Source organism: Astatotilapia calliptera, chromosome 22 (genome assembly GCF_964374335.1).
Source record: "Astatotilapia calliptera chromosome 22, fAstCal68.1, whole genome shotgun sequence".
NCBI classification, from domain to species: domain Eukaryota; kingdom Metazoa; phylum Chordata; class Actinopteri; order Cichliformes; family Cichlidae; genus Astatotilapia; species Astatotilapia calliptera.
In genome coordinates, this window is record NC_137442.1 from 21,598,851 (window position 1) to 21,626,323 (window position 27,473).

Consider the following 27,473-nt stretch of genomic DNA (forward strand, 5'->3'; position numbering starts at 1 on the left):
TCATTTAAAAACTAGTTTATTTTCATCCTGGCTGCTGAGGAAGGTAATCGTGAACTGACCTTTTACAGAACTGCTCGAGCCTCATTTATCTACACCAATAATATGTATCTGGAATGTTTTCATTCAGGATCAATAACTTATGTAAAATATTCTTTGCAGTAAAAGGATAGAATTACTTAATAAAATACTGTACAGAGTTTTAAAACACAAACATAACAGTATTAGTTCCCTCTAACCACATATTTACACTTCTGGAATTGATCATTTTGGTAGGTAACACCGGGTTCATTAGCACAAGCCTTTTTTTTTTTTTTTTTATGTAAATACAAAAATATAGAATACTGTATGTAAGACCGTAGTAAGATGGCAAACTGGTGGATTTTTAGTAAGACAAAGGACCTCAAGTTAATTGAATCGAAGTTGAGTGAAGAGCAGCGACTGGGGACCAAAAGACAGGTAATCAAAATCTAGAGAGACAAAAAGAGACTGCGTTGGTCCACAAGTAACGACAGAAGACCTCAAACATCCACACATCCTTTGACAAACTGTTTCTTTTAACTCACACGCAAGCTGTCTTACACACCAATCTGAATTTAATCACTGTGGAGTAAAAGTCACCATCATTTTTTTTCAAAAAGGTTTTGGCTTCTGGTTTCAATCATCCCCTGACCTCAGAAAACATTGCACATAACAAGTGAACATTAAACATTTGGCTTATTTACAGTTTAATACAGTACAAACCGCTCAACCTTGGCTTCAGTAACTACATTCATCTCGGCAGCTTCGCATTTCATTAGTCTTCCCTTGGCTGTGCACCGCCTTCTCTGGCTCGAAGGTTCAGTAACAGGTGAGCTTACAGTGGCTGCGTTTTGAAGACTTGCATTCATCAGTTCTCCTGTTTCTCTTTCTTAATATCTGTTACTCTCTGTAATGCCTACAAAACACTTTGATAGCTTGCCCACTCTGGGAGACTAAGACAGTGTCTCACACACACACACACACACACACAGACACACACAGAAGTGAAAAGAGTTTTTCACAGCAGCTAGGTGCCCTCTTTTTTTTTTTTTTCTACTTGCTATGCCGACTGTCCTCTAGTACTCATTGCAAGTTTTTCATTGTGGCCTCTGCGTGTTTGGGAGCTTGCCCGTCTTAATCCGGCTCTCTCCTTGGTGAGGTTTCCAGCCAGAGCAGCATCACGGACCTGCTTCATGTTCTCCAGGACTTCAGCCTTGGCGTGTTTCAGCAGGTCAGCCTGGCCCTGGGTGTCAGGAAAGATGGGGAACACAAAAATCAGGAGGCAGGGGTTACAAAGAACAAGGGTGAGGGCAGGGAGGTTGAAAGAACAAAGTATGAGCAACCAGCCAGAGGCTGAAACATGTTCTGATACTCTGCCCCGATTGGCTGTTGGGCTTTTTCAGCGTGCATGAGTGTATAACTGACCTTAAGGATGGTGATGTTCCAGCTGAAACGCTCAACTGCTCTGCTGACCTTGGAACCTTTCAGCCCCTCTTTCGTACCCAGGCTTTGCAGTTTTTCGTGAAACTCCATGGCTAGAACGAAAAAGCAAAGAACCACAGCAGATCAGACTTCCATTTAAGTCCAATCTCGTACATTTAAATTTAATTTAAAAAAAATTAAAAAAAGAAGTATATCATCCTTTACAGGAACATGGTGCACTTTTCTCCAAGGCAATCAACATGGCTAACAGGCCATACTAACATGACAACACCTGCTAAACATCTGCGCAGTGCCACTGTTGTGAGCATGTTAGCATTTATTTCAAATTACTTCCGTGCCTCAATCTATACTCTCATTATGAAAATAAAAACAAAAATGAATCATGTTAAATAAAATTGTTTTTTTTCCTCCAAGTGAACAACATAATTATCACTGACGCAGTAGCCTTCAGGTCTCCTACTTCCACACAGAGCTGTGTCCAATATGAGAACATTTCATCTGACCTTACTCTGACTTTCTAAGGATGTCATACATAATTTAGCTTACAAACAGAGACAAGCTCTTTTTTTCCCCCACATCATTTGCCCCCCCCCCCAAAAAAAATAAAATAAAATAATGCCCCATCACACCACTTTTTGTTAAGTCATACAGCGAACGAGTGGAGCAAAATCTACCAGGAACACTGAGATAATCATGCTAGGGATGTGCTGGGCATGTCTCGAGTACTAAAGCTTACCTGCTTCACAATCTGACTAAGAGGAAAAAACTGGAATTACACGATTACTACGATTGAATGTCGTAGTGACCTTTTATATTAGATGCCAGCTCTATCCTTTCAAACATCCATCCGTTCAGTTTCTTTAAACCTTCATTATTATTCATTTGGGGGTTATTGAGGGGCTGGAGTCTATCCCAGCTGGGACAATATTGATCATGGCAGATAGTTGCCCCTCCCTGAGCCTGGCCCTGCTGGAGGTTTCTTCCTGTTAAAAGGGAGTTTTTTCTTCCTATTTTCACCAAGTGCTTGGTCACAATGGGTTGTCTGGCTGTTGGGGTTTTCCCTGTATTACTGGAGGGTTTTTACCTCACAATATAAAAGCGCCTTGAGGCGACTGCTGCTGTGATTTGGTGCTATATGAATGTAGCTGAATTTTGGTTAAGATAATCTTTGGTCCACAGCTCGCACACGTTGCTGGCCGGGTTTTATCTTTCCAAAGTGACTGCTGCAGTCAGTTGCTTTGTGTGCTGCAAATTCAGAACTGTAAAAGTATGAGTCTAAACATCAAGCTTGCTTGAGTGCACCCTGCCTTTCTCTGATGGTTTTTTTTTTCCCCCTCTGACACTTGCAGCTACATTTTAACTTGTACTGCATATTTAGCTTCTCACATCACCTTTGCTCGGCTGTCCCCACATTCAATGTTCATATCTGCCCAATGATCTTTGTGCTCTGGGTCAATCAGTGAGTTTCAATATTACATCTGCATAAGCTTAAGCCCCAGAAGATTCTACGCTCACCTTTGGATCGCATTAAGGAGGTCTATTTGACCAACTCTGTCTCTGTTCAGTCAGTAAATACTGATGGCCATTTTTCATTATTCTCAAGCCTGGAGTCTTCTTCCAGGCTTCTTAAGCCTGGAGTTGATGACGTTTTTTTGTACTTTTTTAACAAACCAAATTCTAGAAGACACAGGTGGAGGATGTGTACCTGTGTAATCTTCAAACTTTTGGGGGAAATTAAGTCACATCATACACAACTTAACAGATTAGTGTTAAGGTGTTCATACTATACAAGTATTGACAAAATGCATGATAAACTTTCTTGGCTTTCTGTACAAGCTAAATTATACTATGGCTTACTTGTATTTTTAAAGAAAACAATACTGTTAAACACACCACACTTTTTTTGTGCTCAGTTGCAATATCCAGATGAAATTCATAATCATGCCACACGATTCTCAACCAACCACAATTTAGTAATTCCTCGTGTTAAAAGTAACTTTTTGAAAAACTCTGTTATATTCAGAGCATCGTTTCAGTGGAATAAGTTGCCTGAGGCAATAAGAGAATTGGCTTCAATTCATAATTTTAAAAATCACCTAAAAGCCTATTTAGGCAGTTTTTAATGTATTTGTAAAAATTGTAGAGGGTAATATCACTTGTAATGGAAATTGTGTATTTTGTTTGAGTGTTTTGTTTTGGTTTTCTGCTTTTATATAATTTTTAATATTCACATGTTTACATTTCAGTATTGTAAAACTTTACTGTAGATCTAATTGTTGTAACATTTTATTTGGAGATATTTGATGGCTTGGGCCCCAGGAAGACTAGCAACCACTGTTGTGGAAGCTAATGGGGTTCCTTATAAATAAACAAATAAACAATAGCCGATTACAAAATGAAACTGCCAGGCGTCTGAGAGACTTGAGAGAGAAAGACGCAGAGAAATTAAGACAGCGTCACAGAAGTCAGGCCGGCAGCTAGTTAGCCTGTGTGCAATGAGTTGTGTTCCTGGCTTCCTCTGGCCGCTCCGGGCCACTGTCCCACTGTTACCATGGAAACCCAGAAGTGGGTTAACATGGGGCACACATCAGTGTGAGCTATCAACAAGAACCCAGACGTTAGACATGCCAAAATGTGGACCACACACACACGCAGAAGAGTGAACAGATTGGGTGCTAGTCTATTTCACCCATCCCTGACACATGATTCTTCCCGGTCAATAAACGTCTGCAAACGTGGACACGCACCTGCACACACATACGCTGTCACTGCTCTACATTCACACACACCTACATAAGTTGCCTGAATAATAACCTTTACTGCGTGGTTGCTAGGCAACTCAAAGCCTACGTGCCACTGTAGTGTGCGTGTGCGACTGTGTGTCTATTTCCCTGTGAAATCAAGCGAAGTCGAGGGTGGGGAGGGGGGTATTTTTCAAGCCAATATTGTTCAGTGTGTGCATACACAGGCAAACAACACTCCCAGATACAGGGTCTTGACCCAGAGATAAAATAGCCTTCAGGGCCAGCCAATCAGCATGTGACAGGTATTTGTCATCGTCACTTTATGTCCTCAGCCTGAACCGTGAAGCAACTGAGATGGAAATGATCCGACTTCCAGCAGAGATCTCGTCAAGAAACGACCGGGCTGTGAGCATCTGATGAAGTGTAAAATCTATACTTCCAGATGTCACACAGAGGCCAGCGCCCTGAGGGAAAAGCAGCTGATCATCTGGGGTTAATGACGGACAAGTTCTCCCAAAATTAGAAAAAAAAGTGGGTATGACTCTATATCCCTTGATGGCGTTTTTCATCTGTGACCGACCTCTCCATACTGGAGGAACAAACTGTACTCCTCCAAATGTTATGCTCCCGCAATTAAGATAATTTTACTACCTAACAACCAATTTAAAGAGGCCCTCAAAGAAGGAAAAATGTTGCTGTTCTCCAATAGTCTTTTTCCTGACCCGTTTCTCCTGTCGCCACCCTCTCAGAAGAAATAAGGAGTGAGAGAATAAGTCCAGGACGAATGATCCTGTCCAGTTTGAAGACGGAAAGGAGAAACACAAGAAGAGCAGGTGATAAGACGCGCAAAGCTAGGACTACTGTGTGCAGGCTTCCCTATGAGCCAATCAAACTTTCTTCTGGATTATGCTGTTGTCTTGAGAACTTATTATTTCACACAAAGAAACATCAATGCAGGGAAAGGAGAGAAAAAAAAGTGCCTTTTAAAATCTTAAACTGGGATCAGGATGAGATGAGAGGAAGGTTATTTCTCACAAGCAGAAGTTTTATTGACGATTGATGATTACTGAGATGGGATGGAAAACAAAAAGATAAAAACGATCCATGTCTGGACTTTACACAAGCATCTGCTTAGAGTCAACCTTTTTCTGTCCTTTGTTTAGATTTTTCATTTAGTTTTTAATCCCATTCATTTGAGCAGGCAAGCCTTGCAGATTCATTTTACTGCTGGATTTGGGGCGATCGTGGCTCAAGAGTTGGCAGTTCGTCTCGTAATTGGAAGGTTGCCGGTTCAAGCCCCGGCTTGGACAGTCTCGGTGGTTGTGTCCTTGGGTAAGACACTTCACCGGTTGCCTACTGGTGTCCAGCAGCCTCGCCTCTGTCACTGCGCCCAGGGCAGCTGTGGCTACAATGTAGCTTGCCATCACCAGTGTGTGAATGTGTGTGTGAATGGGTGGATGACTGAATGTGTAAAGCGCTTTGGGGTCCTTAGGGACTAGTAAAGCGCTATACAAATACAGGCCATTTACCATTTACACACATCCGAGAGAGACTAGAATTATATGTGAGGTGTTCACAGCAGCATAAATTGACAGTGCATTTGAATCAGTGATGGAGCATCATCTCTGACAGATGTGAAAATTAACACCCACAAGAATCTTGCTTTCGCTTTTTCTTTGAGGTTTAACTTCTCACCTCGCTGCCTGTGCACTTCAGGGTGTGACAGAAGTGAAACTAGTGTAGCTCGTGAGCAGGAACAGCAGCAAAGCAACAGCTTTTGAGGCTGGTGTTATAATAGTTTCACACTTAACAAAAAGTTACAAAGCATCTAATATACATGTATACCACTAGTGACAGCTGAGAATTCCCCTCCCCAGCACACCCTTAAACTGGAGTGGATTTCCTTTCTTCTCCCTTGGTGTTCTTGTCTCCCTCCCAGCATTCCTTCTAGCCATCCATCTCTCCCATTCATCTTCCCACGGCTTTTGTAACGGCTGATGCAACTTCCAGCCAAGTATCTCTGTCACCAATCATCCCGTGCCCCCCCAAGTGACTGGTTTATGCCTTCTCGCTGCCAACTCCCTCTTCCCAGGCTTAGAGGTGGACCTCCGCCTTTGGGATCACTTGATCACCAGATTTCCTTTGTACACAGGAAGAGCTTTGCTCACAAGATCAGACCTAAGGCTCTGCAGCAGCTCTTTATCAGATGAGTGCAGAAAACACACACTTTAGGGATCTCTCGGCACAGAGTGGCCATCGCTGTACTCGTAACTGCGAAAAAACAGATGAATATGTCAAATGCAGTTTGATCGCAGAGTCGAGCAGCGGCCCCGAAAACAAGAAAATAAAGTCCAATGGAGGATGTGATGAGTTGTCTGGGAGCAGAGTGGAGGAGTCTGCAAAGTTGTAAACAACATTCATCTCAGTCAAATACTTTGTCTCTCCACTGGAGTGGCCCCAGCTGAACCATCATCTTTCTCTCCGAATATCATTTGACTTGGAGTTTAACTGGAGTCCTCCCTTGTGTGGTTTTTTTTTTTCTATTCATATTTTGCTCAAGGGTGGCATTGGAAAAGCCAACAATTTTTTGCATCATTTCAAACTGCAACATTCTTACAAAGCTCATGGACGCTTTAATATTTAATGTGTACTAAGAGTTCTTTAGAAGGGAAAACAAAAGTGAGACATTTGTAAGCGCAGCTTCTGAAATTCACCGCCTTCAGATTCATACATATATACTGTGAATGTTTATCACTTTTTTTCCCCCCTTTGCACCAAACCGGTTAACATGTCTAAATGTCAGTCAAGCTGTTTCCTGGGTGACAGCCAGACACTAAAACAGGGTGATGAACGTGATGTGCGTAATGTGTTGTGTGCAGCAATGTGTTTGAGGGGGTTGTTTATGGCCTCTATGACAACAGTCTGGCTAACTAAAGTCAGATGACCCAAGGGATACTGCTGAAGTAAACAAACCTCTGCCAAAGATCACAGAAATGATATCGGCAGGTCAGATTTCATGCCCTTCACTTAACAGACAGATGGGTGATGGATGATGGGAGTTGCACCAATTTAAAATCTCCTCCAGCCAAAATATACACACACAAACTGAGCCAGTATAAAGCCTCATCTAACCTTGTCTAACAGCGGTGATAAGACAGATAAAATATAGTGGGAGAGGAAAGGAAGGGAGCTGACGGTAATCAGCCACTGCAGCCATCTATATAGCACTGCTAAAGAGGCTGTGTGGGAGTATGCTAGAAATATGGAGATAGATTGGTTTATACTCATTACACGCACTCTAGATAGGAGAATCTCATTTAAACGCACGCACGCCTACACACCTGTTGTCTGTATATGCAGGATCTTGTCGTGGATTCCATCTGAGAGCTCCATCACTGCTCTGCTCGCCTGGACCATCTGCAGACAGGGAAGCATCAACATGATTCACATTAAAGAGCATGAAGGAGAAGAAATCACAGAGTTTAACTTTGAAGAAATGTGTCTAATCTGCTGAAGAGGAATATAGTGCACAGCACTGTGCAAAAGTGTTGAGCCACCACTCAGATCTTTAAGTCCTTTAAGATCTTTAAGGACTTTCAAGTCCTCTTGAATAATAGTTCTCCAGATTTTCTTGGATTTTAGATGCTTTTTCATCCATTTTCAGAGGAATGTTTGCTCGTTTGTTAATTCATTTACTTAATCTACTGACCAAGAATTATTGCATTAAGCATCTAACTCAAGGGATGAACCTTGTATCTTTGCAACAACAAGATGATTCCCAAAAAGTGATTAGCCAAAAACTTTTCTCTGAGCATGCTCTGCAGTGTGTCCTTAAAAACTGTTAAGAGACTTTGAGAAATTGAGGGCAAACAATGAACTGGCTTAAAGAAATATGAAAAAAAAAATAATCCAGCCCATCTGCTGTTCTCTGATAGGATGGCTGTTAAGAAGCCATTTTTACAGAAGGGAAACAGGGAGAAAAGGCTGAGGTATGCCAAAACACAGCGGAGGCTCAGTCATGGTTTGGGTCTGCATTTCAATAAGTGGTGTTAGACATCTTGTCAAAACTGATGGAGTTATAAACACAAAAGTATTGCTCCACCATGCAATACAGTCTGGAAAGAGTCTGATTGTCATTCTGAAAAAGGAAACCGTTGCCAATCATCCCAAACACACTGCCAATACAGCAAAAGCATACCTGGATTAAAAAACAAAAAAACAAACAAACAAACAAACAAAACACATAATGGAAGACTATCGGTCAAGGATTAGCCTCCCCAGACCTCAACATTATTGAATCAGTGTGGGATCATCTTGACAGAGAACAAAACAAGAAGGCAGCCAACATCCATATAAGAGCTTTGAATGTGTCAAGAAACCTGGAGAACTATTCCTGAAGATTACTTAAAGTAATGACAGGAAAACTTACCTAAGAGAGGTCAAACTGTGTTAAAGAATAAAGTTGGACATAATACATTTTGACTTTCAAGCACATTATAATCATGGCCAGATATATTTCTCATTTTCCCAGCAAAATTTAAAGAAATGAGGGCTGACTCAAAACTTCGGCACAGTACCGTCTGTACATACCACACTGTGCACTTCAACTTAAAGAATGTAGTAATAACAATAACAACAACAATAATAACGTGTTGTTCCCACATTTAATGGATGACTGGAAATTGACAGGTGCATGCAAATAAAGTCATCCCCAGACTAATATGGCAGCTCTTTGAACATGACCCCACAAGACAAACACAAAGACAGATAAAACAAGTCGCTTCTTCCTGATCAACTCTCACAAACCCTTACAGGATCTGACCCTCACGATGTGCCGGGGGGGGGAATGCTATTCAACAAATACGGGATTAACCACACAACATTACTGTGACCAGATCTCGTTCAGCAATACAAACAGACAGAGACACACACACGCAGATTCATTCATTCAAACTTTGATGTCTCTGTTGTTTACTGCTCTCGGCAGGCACCAGAATTGAGGTGTGGAATCCATTTATGTGAACAACATTCAAATCTATGCAAATAGTATTCAGCAACAGCGGGAGCTTTTTCAACTCTGATCTGCTCGGCTGGAAACAAGTGTGGCTAATCGCACGCACACGCACGCACGCACACACACACGCTTACATCCTAATTCACAAATAGACAGCCTGTGTCTGTGCAGAGGCTAGATGCATAGCATTGACAAGCTGTAGTTAAATTAAGGGGTTACAAATCATTCTGCTAAACATTAATCATGACTCAATAAGAAGAAACCCTTTCATTTTTCTCCATGACAGCAAGTCTCTTTTTCTCATTCACACTTGCGCAGCCTCATTTCATATACTCTCCCGATAGCGCTGCTAACTTTGCAATTCATACCGACTGTCCATCATCCTGCCCGAGAGATTCCCGGGATACATCTAATATGAAACGGGAACAAGTGCACTTTGAGCAAATATCAATTTCAAGAAATAATGTTGCAGGCAGGCAGATGGTGGAAGGAAAAAGAAAGAAAGAAAGAAAAAAACAGAGGCGTAGCGTTCTTCACCACAGCAACACTTTAACACTGCAACACAGGCAAAGCAGTCCACTGAATGCTAGCCCACAGATGTACAAAACCCACTTATGCTGGACAGCCACATTCACAAAGAGACACCAGAGGGACCAAGAGAACGCAGTAACTGCAAGAGATTAATCAGTGATAGAGGAAATATGGAGGGCATTGAAAGATGGCGGCAAAAACCAAAGGGAAAATTATTGAAAGTGTTATATAAAAGCGAGGATGGAAAGAAAGACTCATCCTTTCAGTTACGACACAGGAAAACCCACTCGAACACACCAACTCACCCTGCCTCATTGACTGAATGAAGAGTTAACTTGCAGACCAATTGACCCTGCTTGGTTTTTTGTTTTTTTTCCCTCCTCTCATTGTGTTAGTTTCCACGGGGGAAGTTCTTCTTCAGTGACTGGATTTATTTTTAGACGCCGTTACATAAATTCAGTCAGTTAAACCACTTGGTGAATGAAACTCTGCAGTTCGTTTTGGATGGAAACACAAAGTAGATTTAGGTCAAGGTGAGGATGTCGCCAGCGTGTTTATGAGACTTGAACAAATGGGGATGTTGCCCGCTACATAACAATGAAAAGCTCATGTCGGGTTTCAGAAACTATTGGCTAAAAAGGAAGCTTTTGTTTGGGAGGGGAGCTTTCATTGTCAAGCCAAGCGGTTGGGGGATGACTGATACGTTGCCTTTGTTTGGTCTTTCCTTCCTTTTGATGAATTTCAGATTTATGAGTCACATAGAGCCCTTTATCTGGTGCGAAAACATACAGAATATTAACTGTCAGGTCTCTTCCTTTCTCACCATCTCATAAGTAGAGACAACCCGGCGGAGGACATCAGGCAAAGACCCCTGGGGCTCCAGGGTGGGGTACTGGTCCCGCAGGTCAAACAGTAGTAAAGGCATCCCCTCTGGTTCTGAAACTCTAGAGCTCAGAGCCAGTATGCACTGCATGAGGTTAGCCACAGCCGACACCCCACACAGCTCCCTGAACACTGCTACTGAGTTCTGTTTAAAAGAAAGAAAGAAAAAAAGCAGGAAGGACATGTTTAATCAGTAGCTAAATAAGAATACACGATCTTCTCCTATTCACTGTCCTAATTGGACGAAAAAAAAACAAAAAAAACAGAGGCACTGAATTGCGTGGAAAAAAAAAGACAAGAAAACCAGTGAAATCTCTCCTACACTCTGCGACACAAGTCTGCGACTTGATTTCGTTTCATTCTCTGTCACACACATGCACACCCTACACCCCAAATCCTGCAACAGAGCTATTTGTATTTGATTGCGCTCCTGCTGCTGTGCTGTGGCAGTAGTTCAGAGTGAAATGGAAGCAATCAAGAGATGTGGATGGCCAACAGTCTCATACACATTCACAGAACATGTAATTACTGTTTGGCATAGGGTAACAAAAGGACCCACAGACAAAACTGCCGCTTGGTTCATAAAGGTTAATTCGACCATTAATGAAAGACAATGAAGCTTCTGTGCAAGTTCAACACATTCCCGGGCATTTGGGTTAATAATTTCCTTGCCTGCTTTCTGGGAGCTAATCAGCCTCTGTCCCTGCTGATATAAACCTGAGTGCTCGTCTTTCATTTATCTCGACCTCACCCTGTTCACTCAGAGATCCTCATCCAAGTCTCCAACCTGCTTCAGCTCAACCATGTTGGGACTCTGCCACGTAGTTTCAAGGTTAACCTCTATTAATAGTTTACAGAGGCTGATAGTTTATTAATCCAACACTCAACTTATAATAAAATTAATTCAACTCTTTCGGTGACCTCGTCACTTGTCCCTCTGCATCGTCAGTCATCAGCTCTGTTTATCACCTCTGTAAGCTTCTTTAGTGCAATGTCAGTTGATATATTTATATCAATATACAGTGTCTTCTTCACTCACTGCTTTGTACTCTCCGTTTTGCATTTAATTATTAGTTATTATTCTCGGACTCTCTTCCACAGCGTGTCTTTTATCCCATCTTCGTTCATTCACCCCCAACCGATCATGGCAGATGCCTCTCTCTGAGCCTGGTTCTTCCAAGGGTTTCTTTCTGTCAACAGGGAGTTTTTTCTTCCTGCTATCACCAAGTGCTTGCTCATAGCGGCTTGTTTGTTGGGATTTTCTCTGGGGTTTTTACCTTACAGTATAAAGCGCCTTAAGGCGACTGTTATCGTTGTTACTTGGCACTATGAAAAATAAATAAATAGAATAAAAATGGGACTGAAGTGAAATATGGATCAACTTATATCTATTAATCTTTAACTGTAATTTAATTTCCTCATGAAAAATACATCAATTTAGTCCTAAGGAATTCCCATGGTTAAAATGCAGAAATTTGCAGGTAAAATAAACAAGTTTACAAATCGGCAGAAAAAAAGCCAACTTTACTTTGTATAGTCAGTTTCCTCCACCACAGCTGGGAGATGCATTTCTCAACAGCAACAGTGCGTAAGATCTTACCATTAGATGTCAACTGATTTCTGTTTTCTTACCCCTCTCAATTCATGTGCCTAATCCTAGCTATGGTGGCTGCTTTAGGACAAATAACTCTGGACACCGTTCACTCGTAGTGAGTGTAGGCTGTCAGTTTGCAATAACAATAACAGCGATATTCAGGTGAGTTGTTGAGGATATCAAACCCTTAGACTCTGATAGCTGCTGCCTCTGCAAGCTGCAATGGCTCTAACATTGATGGACTTGGACACTTAGCGAATAAACACTCATATGATTGACTCATATGTACTCAAACTGTTTATTAGAGACAGCCTAACATTAGCTGGCATAATGTTAGAGTATAACCAGCTGTTGTTTAGCTGGCTAATCCAGAGAGGACAGGGCTGCATGTCTAATCTGCTGACAGTAACTAATCGTGACAATATCGGGAATCAATTAGCATGTTTAGGTACGTTTTCATGTGCTAGAGGCCTGACTAGGAGGAGGAAGGAGTGAGGAATGAGGAGGAAGAGGATGACATTTTATTAAGATTCTGATTCCTGTGTTTTCAGTTCTATGTTGAAAGACGACCCCTTCTCAATTTGTTGGAAGACGTAATTACACCAAGTAATGTATATTTACTATATATGCACGTTCTCGTTTTGTAGAATGACACGTTTTACTTTATTCTTGTTTTCTTCCTCAGCAAGTGTGAACAGATATCGTTTTACACTTCGAGTTCCAAATACCATGAAAATGGCCCAAAAAACACTAAAGCTGATCCCAAACTAAATGGTGACATTGTGCTGGCTGTGTCCAGTAATAGTTTTCCTCACCTGCATGTTTCCCCTCAGATCGGTGGCTTCTCTCAGCAGAGGAGCAGCCATTTTGAAAACTTCATCCACTGCTCGAATTCCCAAGTCCCTCAGAGCTGTATAGTCCCTCCCCTTTCGGGCCTTGCGTACTGACAAACCCCTTTTGTGAGGTTTTCCTCCACCTCTGCGATTGGTAAGGGCCACGTGCACGAACAGCTTGGCATGTGGGAGTTCCTCTCCTGTCAGAGACTGCAGGGGTACATGTCGGTAACCAGGCTGGAGGCACTCCAGAGGTATGGTATACTGACCTGTTGTGGTGGAGAAATCACATACGCATTGATTTCATGGTTGCTACACAGGAGCTGTGGGGCTCATAAATAAGTATAAAACTTGTGTGTACTGACCTATGAATTCATCCCCAATAAAGTCATCATCCAGCACCACAAAGCGAACCATAGCAAGCTCAGGCAGGTTGATCTGGAACTCAAAGCTCTCATCGAAGATTGGGTTGTCTCCATTCTGGCTCACAGTCCTAGTGCGGCGCTCTGTGCAGTCGGCTGGGATGCCATGGATCTCCACATATACATATGGGTCCACCACGTCCCCTTTAGCCCCAGAACCTTTGGGTTTTGGCAGATTCTGGCCGCTAATGACCTGCAAGCGAAAGGTAGATCATTTCATTAACTGTTTCAGTCATTATAAACTTCTTGTTTATAATAAACTAGTTAAGCTAGATTATATGACTTTGCTTGGAAGTAAACGTAGAAGCATGCACTGTCCAACTTAATCCAAAGGTTCAGATGTTTAAATAAGCTTTGCTAGACTGATGGCTTTTTTAATGCAATGTATGCCATTCTGTCATGTTATGGGGTTCTATTGTTACCCAAAGGAATGAGGGCAAAACTTCAAAGGACAAAGTTCTAATAATAATAATTATTACTGCAATGTCAAACATTATAAGAGAATTTTTAGAAAACTTAAACTGCAGTCTACACACTATTCCTGCACACCTTCACGTGGAGCAGCTGCGGAGACACACCAGGCACCGTGTCTCTGGTGTCAGCGCTGAAGTAAGACACCTCCTGCCGCATGATGGCCGGACGCAGAACGTAACCGCAGTTCCCATTCTGCCGGAACCAGGCTGTGTTTAGGTCCATCATCAGTCCTGCTGTCTGAAAATTCATTGACACTATCTGGCAACCGCACTTCCACAGGTCCTGGGGGTTCATGTTGCTCGAGTCAATACGCATAGGGTTGGGGTACACCCGTGACAAGAAGTGCTTGTTGTGGTTGACAAAGTCCCCGGGGTTCTCGCTAGCAAGACGCACTGCTAAAGACTCGTGAAAAGAGCACACCTCCCAAGGTTTTTGGCTTTTGGACGAGGTTGGAAAGTCAATAAAGGTGACAGACTGGCAAAGATTTACTAAGTCCGAGAGCTCCTTCAACAGTTGGAAATGTTTGGGGGGAACGCTCGAAGGACTAGACGTGACAACGATTTTCTGCACAGTGTCCTTCTCACTTCCTCCAGGCGCTGCCCCTCCACTATTAACTGCCTTTATCTTCTGGCACATCTCTGCTCCTTCATCCTCCTCACTTACCTCGCCATCTTCCCCATCAGAACTCGGCACTAGCTTTTTACCCTTTAATAGTATTCGATGTCTTAGGGCATGCGGGGATGGAAGGTATGAAGCCTCTTCATCTGGAGGATCTGTGTACAGCTTCTCCCCTAAAATCCTCATGAGATGCTGCCACATCACTTTCTGCTGTCGAAGCGAACAGTGGTTTTCAACACACAGAATTAACGGGTACTCCGATGCTGCGAAGGCAAACCTTCTGATTGCTTCTAACACACAGTGCAGCAACAGCGGCGGGGAGAGGCTGTGGCCAGTACACACTAGCGGCTCCTCATCTGCACCATCCCAAACATCTAACTCCACGCACCGGCAGCCCATTTTGAGGGCACGAATGTAGCCGGAGATATCCGAGGGGCCTCGAAACTGGTCTTCGATGAGGTAGGTGTTGTGGGACGAGTTGATATAATAGTGAGACAAAGGCTGAGTCATGTCCTGGCATATGATGCTATGCTCTTGGTCAAAGAGGTGGCACTCCGCCGAAGTGAGGTAGCTGGTGAAGCCGTCCAATGACAGGTATCCCTGCTCCCGCCCCTTCTCCGATGGCTCATGAGCCTGGATGAGTTTCAGGCTGGTTTCCTCACTCACCTAGAGGGCAAGAAGAGTAAACAGACATTAGATAGACTAGGATTATATTTGTCCTGAATTTTCTGTGTGATTAAGCTAAGTTACCCACTTGAGCCATGCCCTGCTCAGCCTCAATGAACCTCATCAGGTCTTTGGTGTCCAGGAACTCTTTGTTACTGGAGAACTGCACTAGGAGAAAATAGATCTCAGGACGTGTGCAAAAGTCGTGGAAGACCTCAACGAACTCCTGCTTGGTGACCCGCTCATTTCTTGCCGTTAGCTTTTTGTTTTCGCTGTAGTCTTCAAGTCCAGATCCATTATCTATCGTAAGCTCGCACATCCTCTCTCTGAGTCTTTGAAGCTCCTTAAACCTGTGCTCCACTTTGCCACTGTTCACCCCGGGGTTCACGCCTTGTATTAGCTTTATAGCCAATTCCAAATGAATCCCTTCTGTCGCGTCTCCCCGTGTGTCCTGGTTAGCAGCAGAGGAGAACAACTGCTCCAGCCAGCCAAGACGAAGACTGTTCTGACTGCTAGCAAGCATGTCGAGGGTATGTTTCCCATACTGCATCAGATACCTAAAGACAGAAAAATGTAGAAGCACTTAAAAAAAGACAAAGACTGAGCTATTGTAGGACACAATATTTTTGGTATAAATGATCAAATCTACAGCACAAACATTTCCATTTTAATTTATATTTCAGACATCTCGCACAGTGCTTGAAATATAAAATACAACTACTGCAGCAGTAAAATCAATTTAAAATCCGCCCATGTTTGACGGCACAAGCTTTTATAAAAAGAAAACTTAAAAGGACTACATAATAAAGGCAACCGAGCAAAATCCCACCGTTCATCTCAGTACAATCAATACCAAAAAAGAACAAGATAAAAGAAAAGTGACAAGATATGAAAGTGAACTGGCATGAAAGAAAAACACACTTTATGTCTGCTTAACCTTCCCTGCAAGACAAAAATCTCAGTTCAATCACACATTAAATCCTTCGTCAGTTCTTGTTCACCGTAACATCAGTCAGACCACCAGAGGATTGTTGGGCTTTATTAATAAAAGCAGCCCGACTAAAGCATGGATGGAACATGGTGGCCGTCAACATGCACATTGTTTGCAGAGATGGCCAATATTACAGGGATGAGCTGTCTATTACCAAACGTTTGGCTTACAATGAGTGTGAATTACAGGGCACATAGCTTTTGACCTATAATAGACTAGCTTTGCATGATTTAAAATCCAAAATAAGCCATTTTTATCTTGTTAAACCTTGTTAGTTCATTCAATGTCTGAAACAAGCTTGCTTCTCCCTCACCAGGAAAACACTGCTGGAAACAAACTGTGTTGATAGTCTGAAGATGTTGGCTCATAGGGAATACTTACACATGCATATTGAGTGTAGGCATCTTTAATATGAACAAAGAATAATAAGAAAAACATTTAAATTTATGTTTGAACTAGTCCTTCAGACTAAACTGAGTAACTACAAAACAATAGGCTTAGGATGCTTTATGTAAATTTCACACACAGCTGGTTTTTTATTTATTCACATATTTGTGCTGTCATATGCTGCTTAAGAGGTGGAAAACACACAAGGATTAAAAGCTAAAGAATGAGTGTACAATGTAAAACTGCTCTTTCTTCTTTCTGTGTCTTACCTCAGACCAATAACCCAAATGTTAGCCACCTCTGCAGAGTTGGCAACCAGGTCCAAGCTTTCATAAATGTCTCCATAGATGATGGAGAATGCACAGTCCTCTGAAATCTGGTCATAAACTCCACTGGTGCGGAAGGTCTCCGTGTTACGACCTGTCCGTACCTGGAGTTTGAGACACCCGAAGATGAGGAAAAAAGAGAAGAAGAAATTATGCGAGGTTTAATAAAATCAAATGAACTGTTATCCACCGTATGGAAACGGTTACAAACTTGTACAGCTAATTCATTTTAAAAGGCTTAAGAAGGCATTCGTGAAACAAATCCATGGTGGGCTGATTTAGAAAAGTCTTTCCCTTTTCTTGGACACCGACCTCACGTATAGAGGAGAGAGAGATCCGAGCTTTGTCTGACTCCTTCTTGGATGGCTCCCAGCATAGAGCCTGGAGGCCGGCATCAAGGAGATAGTATCGCTGATAAACACGGGAGTTGGGTCGGATTTTCTTCAGCTCGCTCCCCTCAACCTGGAAACCAGATATGGTTAATCACTCACTAACTTTCAGAGTAGAGCTCAGTCGACTTCAGCCATGTTGGAAAGTAAGACTTTGATCTACCCGAAACCCTTGATGCATGGATACTACCTTAGATATATTTCATGTACAGCTATGTAAAGCTTATATTTTATGTAAAGGCTCTCACGGTAGCTGACCCACCATCGAGTGGATGCAATCAGAAGCACTGCTGATCTTTTTCTCTGACAGACTGCTGCTGAAGGACACCGTCTTCTTCTTCTCCCGACCAGCACGTGATCCATCCTGAAAAGGAGGGGGAGAAAAAGGATGTGACAGATAAAGAGGAGGAGGAGAAGAAGGGGGTGTAATAATAATAAGAAAAATGACTCAGGCAGACAGCGATCCCTCTGAAGAGTACTCTTTGCTTAGTCATGACAACAGTTTTTCAGCGTTGAATGGATCACAAAGGATTAAAATACATATCAGCTTATATAACCAAACCTAAATGAGATTATTGGGTCTACCTCATAGAGCCACCTCCTCCCAATTTGTTATTGTTCTTCCTGATACCAGGCTAAAAGCCTTTGCTCGTTCTTGCCCTTCACCATTAATCACACCTGACTAGACGGAAGCAGCAGGCTCCAGCATTCTAATTCTGCCCCTCCACAATGACACAGGCCGACCCAATCGGTTTATCTGAGCACACCATCACAGCTCATCCATCTGATTTATTGACCAATCAGATGTCGCCCCCGCAAAGAGCCTCATGCTTGCAGATAAGAGCATATATGTGGGCAAATATATTCAATAATGGATATACTAGTCCTGATTAAATGAAATCAGAGACTTAATTGACGCTCCAAAGAGGAGCAGGATAACTTAATTACAGCTGAGTAGCCTGACTGAGAACACCCACAAACTCAACCTGCTGGTGACTCTCAGAAGCAAGGAGGCAAAATGTAATTGATGAGAAATAGAACATTGTAGCACTGCAATTACCCATAAATTTTTAATTAGAGATTATTGTGTCAGTGATTGTTCCTTAATTTATTTAATCAATATTTTATGCCCTTAAAGTGGACCTACTATCCTTTGCCTTATTTATGTCTTATACATATATTGTTATAAATGATAAATGGACTGAAAGTTATATAGATCTTTTCTACTGCAAGCCTCATTCACCAGTTTATATGCACATTCACACAAGCACTTTTGTCTGTACCAGAACATTTGTTCAAACACATATACGCCGATAGCTTCAGTACCTTGCCCACCATAGTGGGCATGTCAAAATACTGGAGTACCCGAGGGAATCGATCCACCGTCTGCTGGTGGATGAACTGCTCTACCTCATGATCAGCAGCACTATGGTGGATAAACATGACCACAGTTCCAAATGGTGCAATCATCACATGTGGAAGTATTCCCTATAAGTAAAAAAAAAAAGCTTCTTAATTTGGATGATGCCTCATGATCTACAATTAGAACTGATCTCCTTAATATGGCAAAAAGCTTTGGCTGTTAGCACAGCAAACCTTCTGTTTGCAAGGGACAGCCAATCATAAAGGTCGTGTTAAAGGGAGGGGGTAAAATGGCTTGGTTTGGAAATTGTTCATGTAGTAATGGTTACAAGGTTAGCTTTGCATGATTCACATTTCAAAGTGGAAACTGGAATTCTGCAAAAAGACCAAAACTAAATAAAGAAATAAATCAAAATCCGTTAATTCATACCATTTTTAGCTGTTAACCAAGTAATTAACCAATTTAAGGTATGAAGCTGAGGTGCACAAGAGCAATATCCCTGTCTGAAAGAGTGATACATTTGCGAGGGTTGTTTTGAAACAGTGAACAAATCAAAGCAGCACAGAGGAAGATCAAATCCAGCACTCTGTTGGTCCATAGCTAACAAGCAAACAATCCTTAATTTATTTATTTATTTATTTTTAAATACAAACTTTTTAAATACAAGTCTAACAGATTGCTGCTTAGCAGCATAATGTTTTCGCATTCAGAGCAAATATATGTGAATATTGATCGGCGGCTGATGAATCCCTACTCATCTGCACAACTCTGGTTTCATTCAAATAAGACTTCATATGAACCTCGAGAGCACTTGTGTCTTTTATGAGGGGAGAGAGAGGCGGCACTTGATATGAAGGAAACCCAGCGGACATGAAAGGCAAAAAGAGATAAGAGAGAGAGGGCAGAAGGGGGGGAGGGAGATGCGTTTCATCTGAGGAATATGAATGAACACGTGATAAAGGGGGGTGGGCATAATTAACAGAGGACGAAGACGCTCCCCTCAGACGGAAAGAAGGGCACATAACCATCCCAAATCCTCACAGAATCAATCGCCTCATTAGGACAGGAAAGTGTTTCCAATCACAATAACTCTTTTTTTCTTTTTTTTTTGAGTCACTTTAATGAGGGAGTGCTCTAAAAATACCCCTGGTGCCTGCAGGGATGATACAGGGAGCGAGAGGGGGTGTGGAGGAGATGCCCTTCCAATATGAAAACTACAGAATGAAAAAGAAAAAATTAAACTCTCTGATTTCGTTTTCTTGTTAAAAATCCCACACCCCTGTGCACCGTTGCACCAACACCTCTAAATTTAACTCAGTTAGAAAGACTCAGATGCATCAGCAGGGGGGAAATCTGAAAATCAAACCAAGATTGATTCTGTCTTGTTAAAATAATTCATTTGGAAAAACTGGCAAAGTTCCCAGTGACCCAGAATGAGGCACGGCAAACAAAAATGGAGATGGATGCACCTTCGCACAGCAGTTTGGAGGACCACCCGATCATTCACGAATTTCTTTTCGCCGTCATGCACTGCACTGACAGGCACAAGAGACTTATGATGGCCTCAATGTGCATCACTTCCTGTCTGTGGCATTACCAGTAAGGGTCTCTCTGTGGTTGGATCTGCACCCAATTGCAGTGCACATATTACCCATCATCATTACCTCTACTGACATTTGCACGTCACTTGACCACTAGCAAAACTCGAGATTGCGACAAACTAAATCCTTGCCATGCTTTGCAAAAAGCTGTGATTGATCACCCCTGTTATCCTCTGACATAAATTACTGACAGAAAGAGACAAAGAGCTTAAACATCAAACCACCTAGCACTGACGTCAGGAGCTAAATAAATTATTTTGGCAAGATAAAACTGGAGGGCACATTTTAACCCCGCAAGTGGATAAACAACTGAATAAAAATGCAAATGCAAACACATCAATTTTTCTTACAAGAAAAAAAATAAATAAAAGAACATGCATGCTATTAAATCAGACTGGAACACCCAAGGACACGGAAAACAAACAAACAAACAAAAAAAAACAAGTTCTGCCTCCATTCCCGTATAAGATTTCCCATTTACTTTGTACTTCTATACTGCATGTCTCAGTCTGCTTTTTTTTCTCACACACAGAGATGAGCCTCTAAAACCACCAACTGCGCTTCAAAACAGGAAGCCTGTCAGCCCGTCACAGAGAGTTTCCTGTGGGCTCCACCAAGACTTGAGTAAAGTGACGATAGAGAGAGACAGAGCGGAAAAAAAAATAACGTGTGAAACCCTTCTACTTGATATGGTTATTTTTAGGTTTAACAATGTGACCAACAAGTCATGAACATGACTATGAAGAAACTGATCTCTCATAATGTTGCAATACCAGCCATGCAGACTAACAGTCTTTCTTAATTGTTCAACTATTGACACGTTAACAGTCATTTGCAGTTGTCCTTCCACGCTGCACGAAAAGTAGGAAAAGGGTAGGGTTGCTCACATGGGCAAGATGCATGAAGTGAATATCTATTGTACCATATGGGCTTTAAAAGCAGTGAAAGTGTTGGAGTTTCCTCCTGAAACCAAAAACAACTGATTAAAAAAAAAGTTTTTTTAAAAAAAAGAGTCACGAGAACCAAAACTGCAAATTCACTGACATTTAATACCAAAGCAAAAATGAGGCTTTGTCTGCAAGTTTTTAATTGTTCAAACTACACAAAAGATTACTGCAGATAGATTCGGATTATCGTGAGACTACGAGATTACTGATGTCCCTGTTAGGATTTCGACACTGACTGAACAGATGGAGAAATCCGGGATGGATGGATGGACGAATACAGGGATAGATAGATGGAGAGTGAGAGAAATGGGAGGAACTGGGTGGCAGAGCACACTAGAGGCAGTTTTTAGGGAAGGACACAGAGTACAAGAGACGTTACAGCAAATTCTAGCTAACACAGGAAAGAGGAAGCAGATAAACTTCTGAAAAATAAGTGCAAAGAGAAATAGATAAAGATGTTCTCTAGCTTGATTGCTAAATATCGTCAGTGCACACGATCAGAGGATTTGCACTTGGTCTCCCGCAGGGTTCAGGACGCGGTGCAGCACGGTGTTTTCATTAGTCAGAAGAAGAAGAAAAAAAACGAGTGCATTGTGTCATGTATGAGCTTGCGAGATGACATAGCTGGTACATCATACTAGCAGGATGAAGATGTAGGTCATCAAAGGAAGTTGCCTTTGATTTGTTAAATGAGACAGAAATAGAATGAAAGACGGCTGTTTAAGTGAGAGGAAAAGAATAGAGGAGTGAAAATTGGAAAGGGGTCCTGCCTCTGGACTGTTTGACAGTGGATTATGGACTCTTAATAGCATAGATTTTTTTTCCCTCCAAGAGTCTTTTACCCTGGAGCACCGTGCAACCAGGGGGGCCAAGGATGTGATTTAGAACCACATTAAAATGGGGTGAATAACAGCTGGTTTTCTAATGAAAGGATTGTTTATATTTTTCATGTATATGGAGACGTTGGTTGTTTTTTTTGTTTTTTTTCCAATCAACAAAAGAGACTGAACCGCTCTTGCCTTAACTGATGATTTAAACAGTTGCACATTGCTGCACTAATCAGGCCAATTCTTCATGCATTAAGGCAGGCTAATCGCACGCTGATCTCGTGTTCACATGCTTGGTATCTGTATGTTGGGTGGGGTGATGGGTGTCGGGTGCACATGTGTGGCCACAACAGAGCCCAGGACACTGGAGATAAATAGAGCAGACAAAGCAGCGTGTGGTCAGCTCTGTCTGAGGCTCCATGTATGGGAAAATGTGGCGAGCCTTCGCAGTAACTCAGCTGCTCGCTCTGACTATGAACACCTGCCCTTGTGGCAAGAAGAGCAGCAGATGCTCTTTTACGCTTAGAACCTTTTGAAGTCCCATGTGCGCGCACACACACACACACACAAAGTGAAACAAGCAAAAGGTTGACTTGAAAAAGGTCACCTTGTCAGAGAGATAACCACAATTTCAGCTGACAAACGTCAGAGACGCATTTACTGAAGAAAGAGCGGGTCCGTTAATACCAAGAACAGGCTGCTGAGGACTAAGTCGGGCAACACCTGCAAGCGCATAGCCAAGTGAGTTTCTCACGTAACTCATCAGCACCTGTCGCTGCACTTATATGGGGTCCTTTTGCAACGAATTTAGAGTGCATGTGTGGAGCGGTTAAAGCTATGAGCTGTCAGCTATTAGGGAGACTGTCCTGCAGCTCCGTCACAGTCAGTAGGAAGCTTGATCCCCTCCTCGTGCTGTGCAGGGTCATGCTTATGCAGGCTGAAGCGGTACAAAGCTGACTAAAGATGTTGATGTGAACTGTGCTCGGGGGCTCACTCTCACTCCATCAGCTATCCTCCCCAGCTGTGTTCACCTCCAGCAAATGCTGCTCCCTCAGTTTGAAAAACATGCAGTGACACGCACGTTCCAGGCACACACCCGGATCACACCACTGAACGTGACCACGGTAGAAAATACAAATAATGTGTATACACACACACTCTATACACCAGCCAGCCACAACATTAAAAACCATTTTCAGGTGACATTTACAAAGCGATATGCTGCTGGGAAACCTTGGATTCTGGCAATAAAGCCAGATGTTACCGTGATACACACCACCCATCAAGACATTGGTGCAGATCAAGCAGAGTCCTCGTGGTAATGATGCTCACTGATGGCAGCAGTCACCGCCTACTGCAAAGTGCCCATGGCGTTAAACCAGCCCCCCATCTCCCCAAACCCACATATACGAACATCCAGACGTACAAACAGAAGCCACGGCATGCAGAAGCCAAAGTATCTGCTGCTAGAACACCCCCACTGGTCCTGTCTCCATGCACCCAAGAGGTCATCGATGCTTTGGCAACACATGGGGGGGGGGGGGGGGTTCACAATATATCAAGTAGGTGGAACTAATTTGTTGTCTTTATGAGAGCTAAGCTACAAAAGCGATACCAACCTCCTACCTGACTGTTACAAATTACACCTGGAACCTGGGGAGCTGTTGCTTTTTGCTTTCAGTGTTTACGCAAGGCCGAGACGACCATTATTCAGGCTTAATAGATATACGAGTGCTGTCTGTCTTCTAATATAATGCTTGGCGAGAAAGGAAGAGTAATCCAAAATGTCAAATGACTCCTTTACTTACTCAGACAAGTGTAAGTGTTACAACACACTGCATAATTTATAAATGCAGAGGAAAAGCAGTTCATACAAAAAGAAAAAGGAAAAATCTTTGAATATATACAGTTTGTACAGGACTGCAGTATCCACACATACGCCTTGTGTCATATTAAACACACACACTCTCACAAACATGCAGCAACTCTTTCCGGGTGTTTTCTAAAGTTATGTTGGCATGAATAATGAGTGAAGAGGAAAGCAGATATCAGCTGTGCCAAGCTGTATTTTACTAGAAGGCAGGTCTGTGCAAGTGTGCGGTGTTTGAAACTCGGAGACTACCTGATGTTATCTACATCAAGATGAACTCAAAGCAGGCATAAACTCCTGATCATGCACATAAGAGCATGGCAGGAAAAAAAATGGATTTGCAGGTGGAATAAAGCCCACACTGAGGAATTACAGTTGCCGAGACCTCCTGATACTGCAGCCGAAGCTACTGCGAACATACAAACGCAGGACACGAATCCCTGACTCCTGTTAAAACCGCTCTGGAATGTCATGCTTCCTGTTTATCTACCTACATACCACCCAGACTCCTGTTGTGAGCAATTCTGTGTTTTGCCATAGTCAAGCAAACAAGTGTTGTGTGGTGCTGTTGTGCTGACAGATGCACTCATAACCCCTCGCTTTTTTTTTTTTTGCATCCCTCTGAAACTTATAAACGCGAGCACCGAATCGTGATCGTTTTTTGCTTTGACACAAAGGAGGCATGTGATGCGTACAGCGAGCTTTCCCACGCTGTCCTTCATCACCATCCATTGTAGCAGCGGGTCAGAGGGATGTCCTGGAGCCATTAAACATCACACATCAAACGTGGCGCTGTGTATCAGGTGTGGCCCTCGCCAGGAGGTATTTGGACAACATTTGCGACCCACAATGAAGCAAAGAGATTTTTTTTTTTTAATGCTTTGTGTCAAGCTGGCCACAGCGTCCAGGGTAACAGAAGAAAGACAGGAGCCGGCCTGCGTGTGGGCGAGGAAGTGAGAAACATTTGCCTGTGTGTGTGCAGTGAAAGTGACTTGTCATAACCAACTGTTCATGACTTAATAGCAATATTGCAAAACGAACTGTGTGAGGAAATTGGCCAACAGGCTGGCATCCTGTCTTGCTGAGTTACAGCCAATGGTACTCGGACGATGGCATGTGCAAATAATCAAGTCCTTACAGGCAGCAGCTCTAGAGACAAGTAGCAACTGGAGATCAATACGAGACCTCCCACGGGTCTAGAGGGAGGCCTAAAACCATAAAAGGACAAACTCAGGGGATAACTCATTAATTAGATGTTATTGATCTGGCAATATCTGAAACGCTGTTCCAGTGGGGTGGGTGTGGGTGTATTGGGGGGTATGATTAAGTCTGGAGGCTTTCATTCAATAAACGTTTGCTCGCGTAGACACTCAGGTAAGTGTGGGCAGAGCGGTTAATTGAACATGGGGTGGGGGGTCTTGTAGTCTACTGTGGGCCACAGAGGATGGAGTGAATGTAATTTCCCATTTTAATCAAAGGCTGCAGCAGGTGGTTTCACCTATTAGCTCCTACTCTGGTCTTGCACTGACAGGATGCCTTTAGGTAACACTGCTTGAAGCTGTATGGCAAAGCAAATTTGGAACTGTGAGCAAGTTTTGGTTTGAAGTCGTGGGCCCAAAGGGCAACACTTGTCCTCTAAATATGTGACACACACACACACACACACAATCATCTCCAGTGTGACAGGAACTAGCCTGATGTGCATCTTAATGCACAGCATGCCTTCATCCAGCAGCACACACGAGGTGAGATGAGGGGCCTGATTGTTGCCTATTTGGCACACACGGTCAGGAAGTTAACAGAATGTGTCACAATGCAGCGTAACAGTTTATTTCCAGATTACAACTTGATTCTATCGAGTAGTGTTGGCGAGATATTCTTTGGTGATAAGTCGCCACATCTGCGCACGGCTCGGTGGAGCTTTTATTCTCACTTAAATCAACAACAACACAGTATCAGCGTGGCGTTTCTGCACTGCTGGTTGCGCTATATGAGACATGCTTTCGGTGTTTTCTGGAGTTGCAACAGTTTGCATCCCCCCCCCCCCCCTCCAATAAGGAAGATGAGCCGTTTTCTGCTGATGAAACTGGTGGCCTACCTTGATCAGACTGCTGCGTCGAGGGATTGGTTTAGCAGCTGAGTCTGGACCCGTGCTCTCCCACTTCGGAGACTCGCAGCTGGAATCGTTCTGGACCTTCTTGCCGGCGTTTGGCACGCTGCAGCTGCCGTTCGACACAGGCTCTCCTCGGTGCGTCTCCAGGCTCGTTCCGGTTCCCCCTGACGCAGCTTTACAGCCAGCAACCGGTGGACCGACGGCGCTCATGTTTTCTCCAAATTCTGCCATGGTGTCACTTTCGGGGTTTTTTCCGTTTTCCTAGCTTTCATGAAAGCAGCCGAGCTTCCAACAGCGACAGCGATACACACTGACACAGCCGTGCCATCGTGTTACGTGAACGATCGGCGACCGTGCGCCTAAAGACAGCGGAAACTTCTCTCTCTCTCTGTTTCACTCGTGCTCTCTTTCTTTTTCTCACAGCCGCTCGCGCGCTGAGGGGCGAGGCGACAGGAGGGACAGCAGTGACAGACACACCTTCAGACCTTCGCCAACTGCAGCTCTCACATCTCGCCGACAGCTGGATGTGTGCTTGTGTTCAGGAAATTTTAGATGCAGCTGGGCCGGCCCGCTCCGCCCCACCTCTCCACCACGCCCACCACCATCTCCTCCCCTTACTCCTCCACGGAGTGCTAAATCTTAAATGAGAGCACTGTGTCACACAATTGTGCAAACTATTTATGATTTGTTTTTATTTCGTGTCCAGACTTGATCCTTTGAAGCTAGATACGCGCGCGCTAATAAAGTCGTCACGTGTCGATAATCTCGGGGGCGGGTTTTTTTGTTTTTTTGTTTTGGGGGGTTTTATGCTTTTTTTCGTCCTTCCCAAGAAACGAGGCTCACATAATGCGCTTTTTGTTTCATACTTGTTTTTTGTAAATAATCAGCTTTATGCGTATTCACAACTTCTGGGTTGTGAGAAACTCCCATTTTGCCATTTTGGAAAACCTGTTACTGCAGTTACTGAACAGTTGCCACTGTTTTCAGTAGCCTTGTTATGATTTAATGTACCAGCTCTATGTAACTGTCCGTGTGGCTGATAATGCATTAGCTTGACTTTAAAGTGCAGCGGCATATCCTCTTGATCACCCAGATTTAGGAATAAAGGCAGAACTCATATTATGGATGAATGGAAACCAGTGATATTAAAATGCTATGAGGATTGTTTTTAATACTTGAATGAAAAATCCTCTGCAGTGAATGACTGCTTGAAGTCTAGAAGCCACAGACATTACCAAATGCTGCATTTGTTCCCTTGAGACGTCAGGCTTTTACTGCAGTCGCCTTCAGCTGCTGCTTGTTTGAGTCTTTTCATTCAGTTTTGTATTTAATAGCTAACAAGCTGATCTGCTGGGTAGAGATCAGGTGACTGTCTTTGACGCTGGGCTGTTTTTGCACTATGTTTGGGTCGTTATCCACT

At 43.0% G+C, this 27,473-nt stretch overlaps 1 protein-coding gene across 1 annotated transcript; it reads right to left on the reverse strand.

The window, feature by feature from the left end:
• On the reverse strand, positions 1-26,573 carry LOC113014503 (inactive phospholipase C-like protein 2). The gene is made up of 12 exons (XM_026156083.2): positions 26,039-26,573; positions 17,595-17,696; positions 17,256-17,405; positions 16,887-17,047; positions 15,328-15,796; positions 14,031-15,239; positions 13,425-13,674; positions 13,042-13,328; positions 10,574-10,777; positions 7,547-7,622; positions 1,444-1,553; positions 1-1,261 (listed from the first exon to the last, which is right to left on the reverse strand). Exons 1-12 carry the CDS (start codon positions 26,282-26,284, stop codon positions 1,079-1,081), a joined length of 3,447 nt encoding a protein of 1,148 aa, XP_026011868.2. The 5' UTR covers positions 26,285-26,573; the 3' UTR covers positions 1-1,078.
• Between the last annotated feature and the right edge of the window lie 900 nt (positions 26,574-27,473).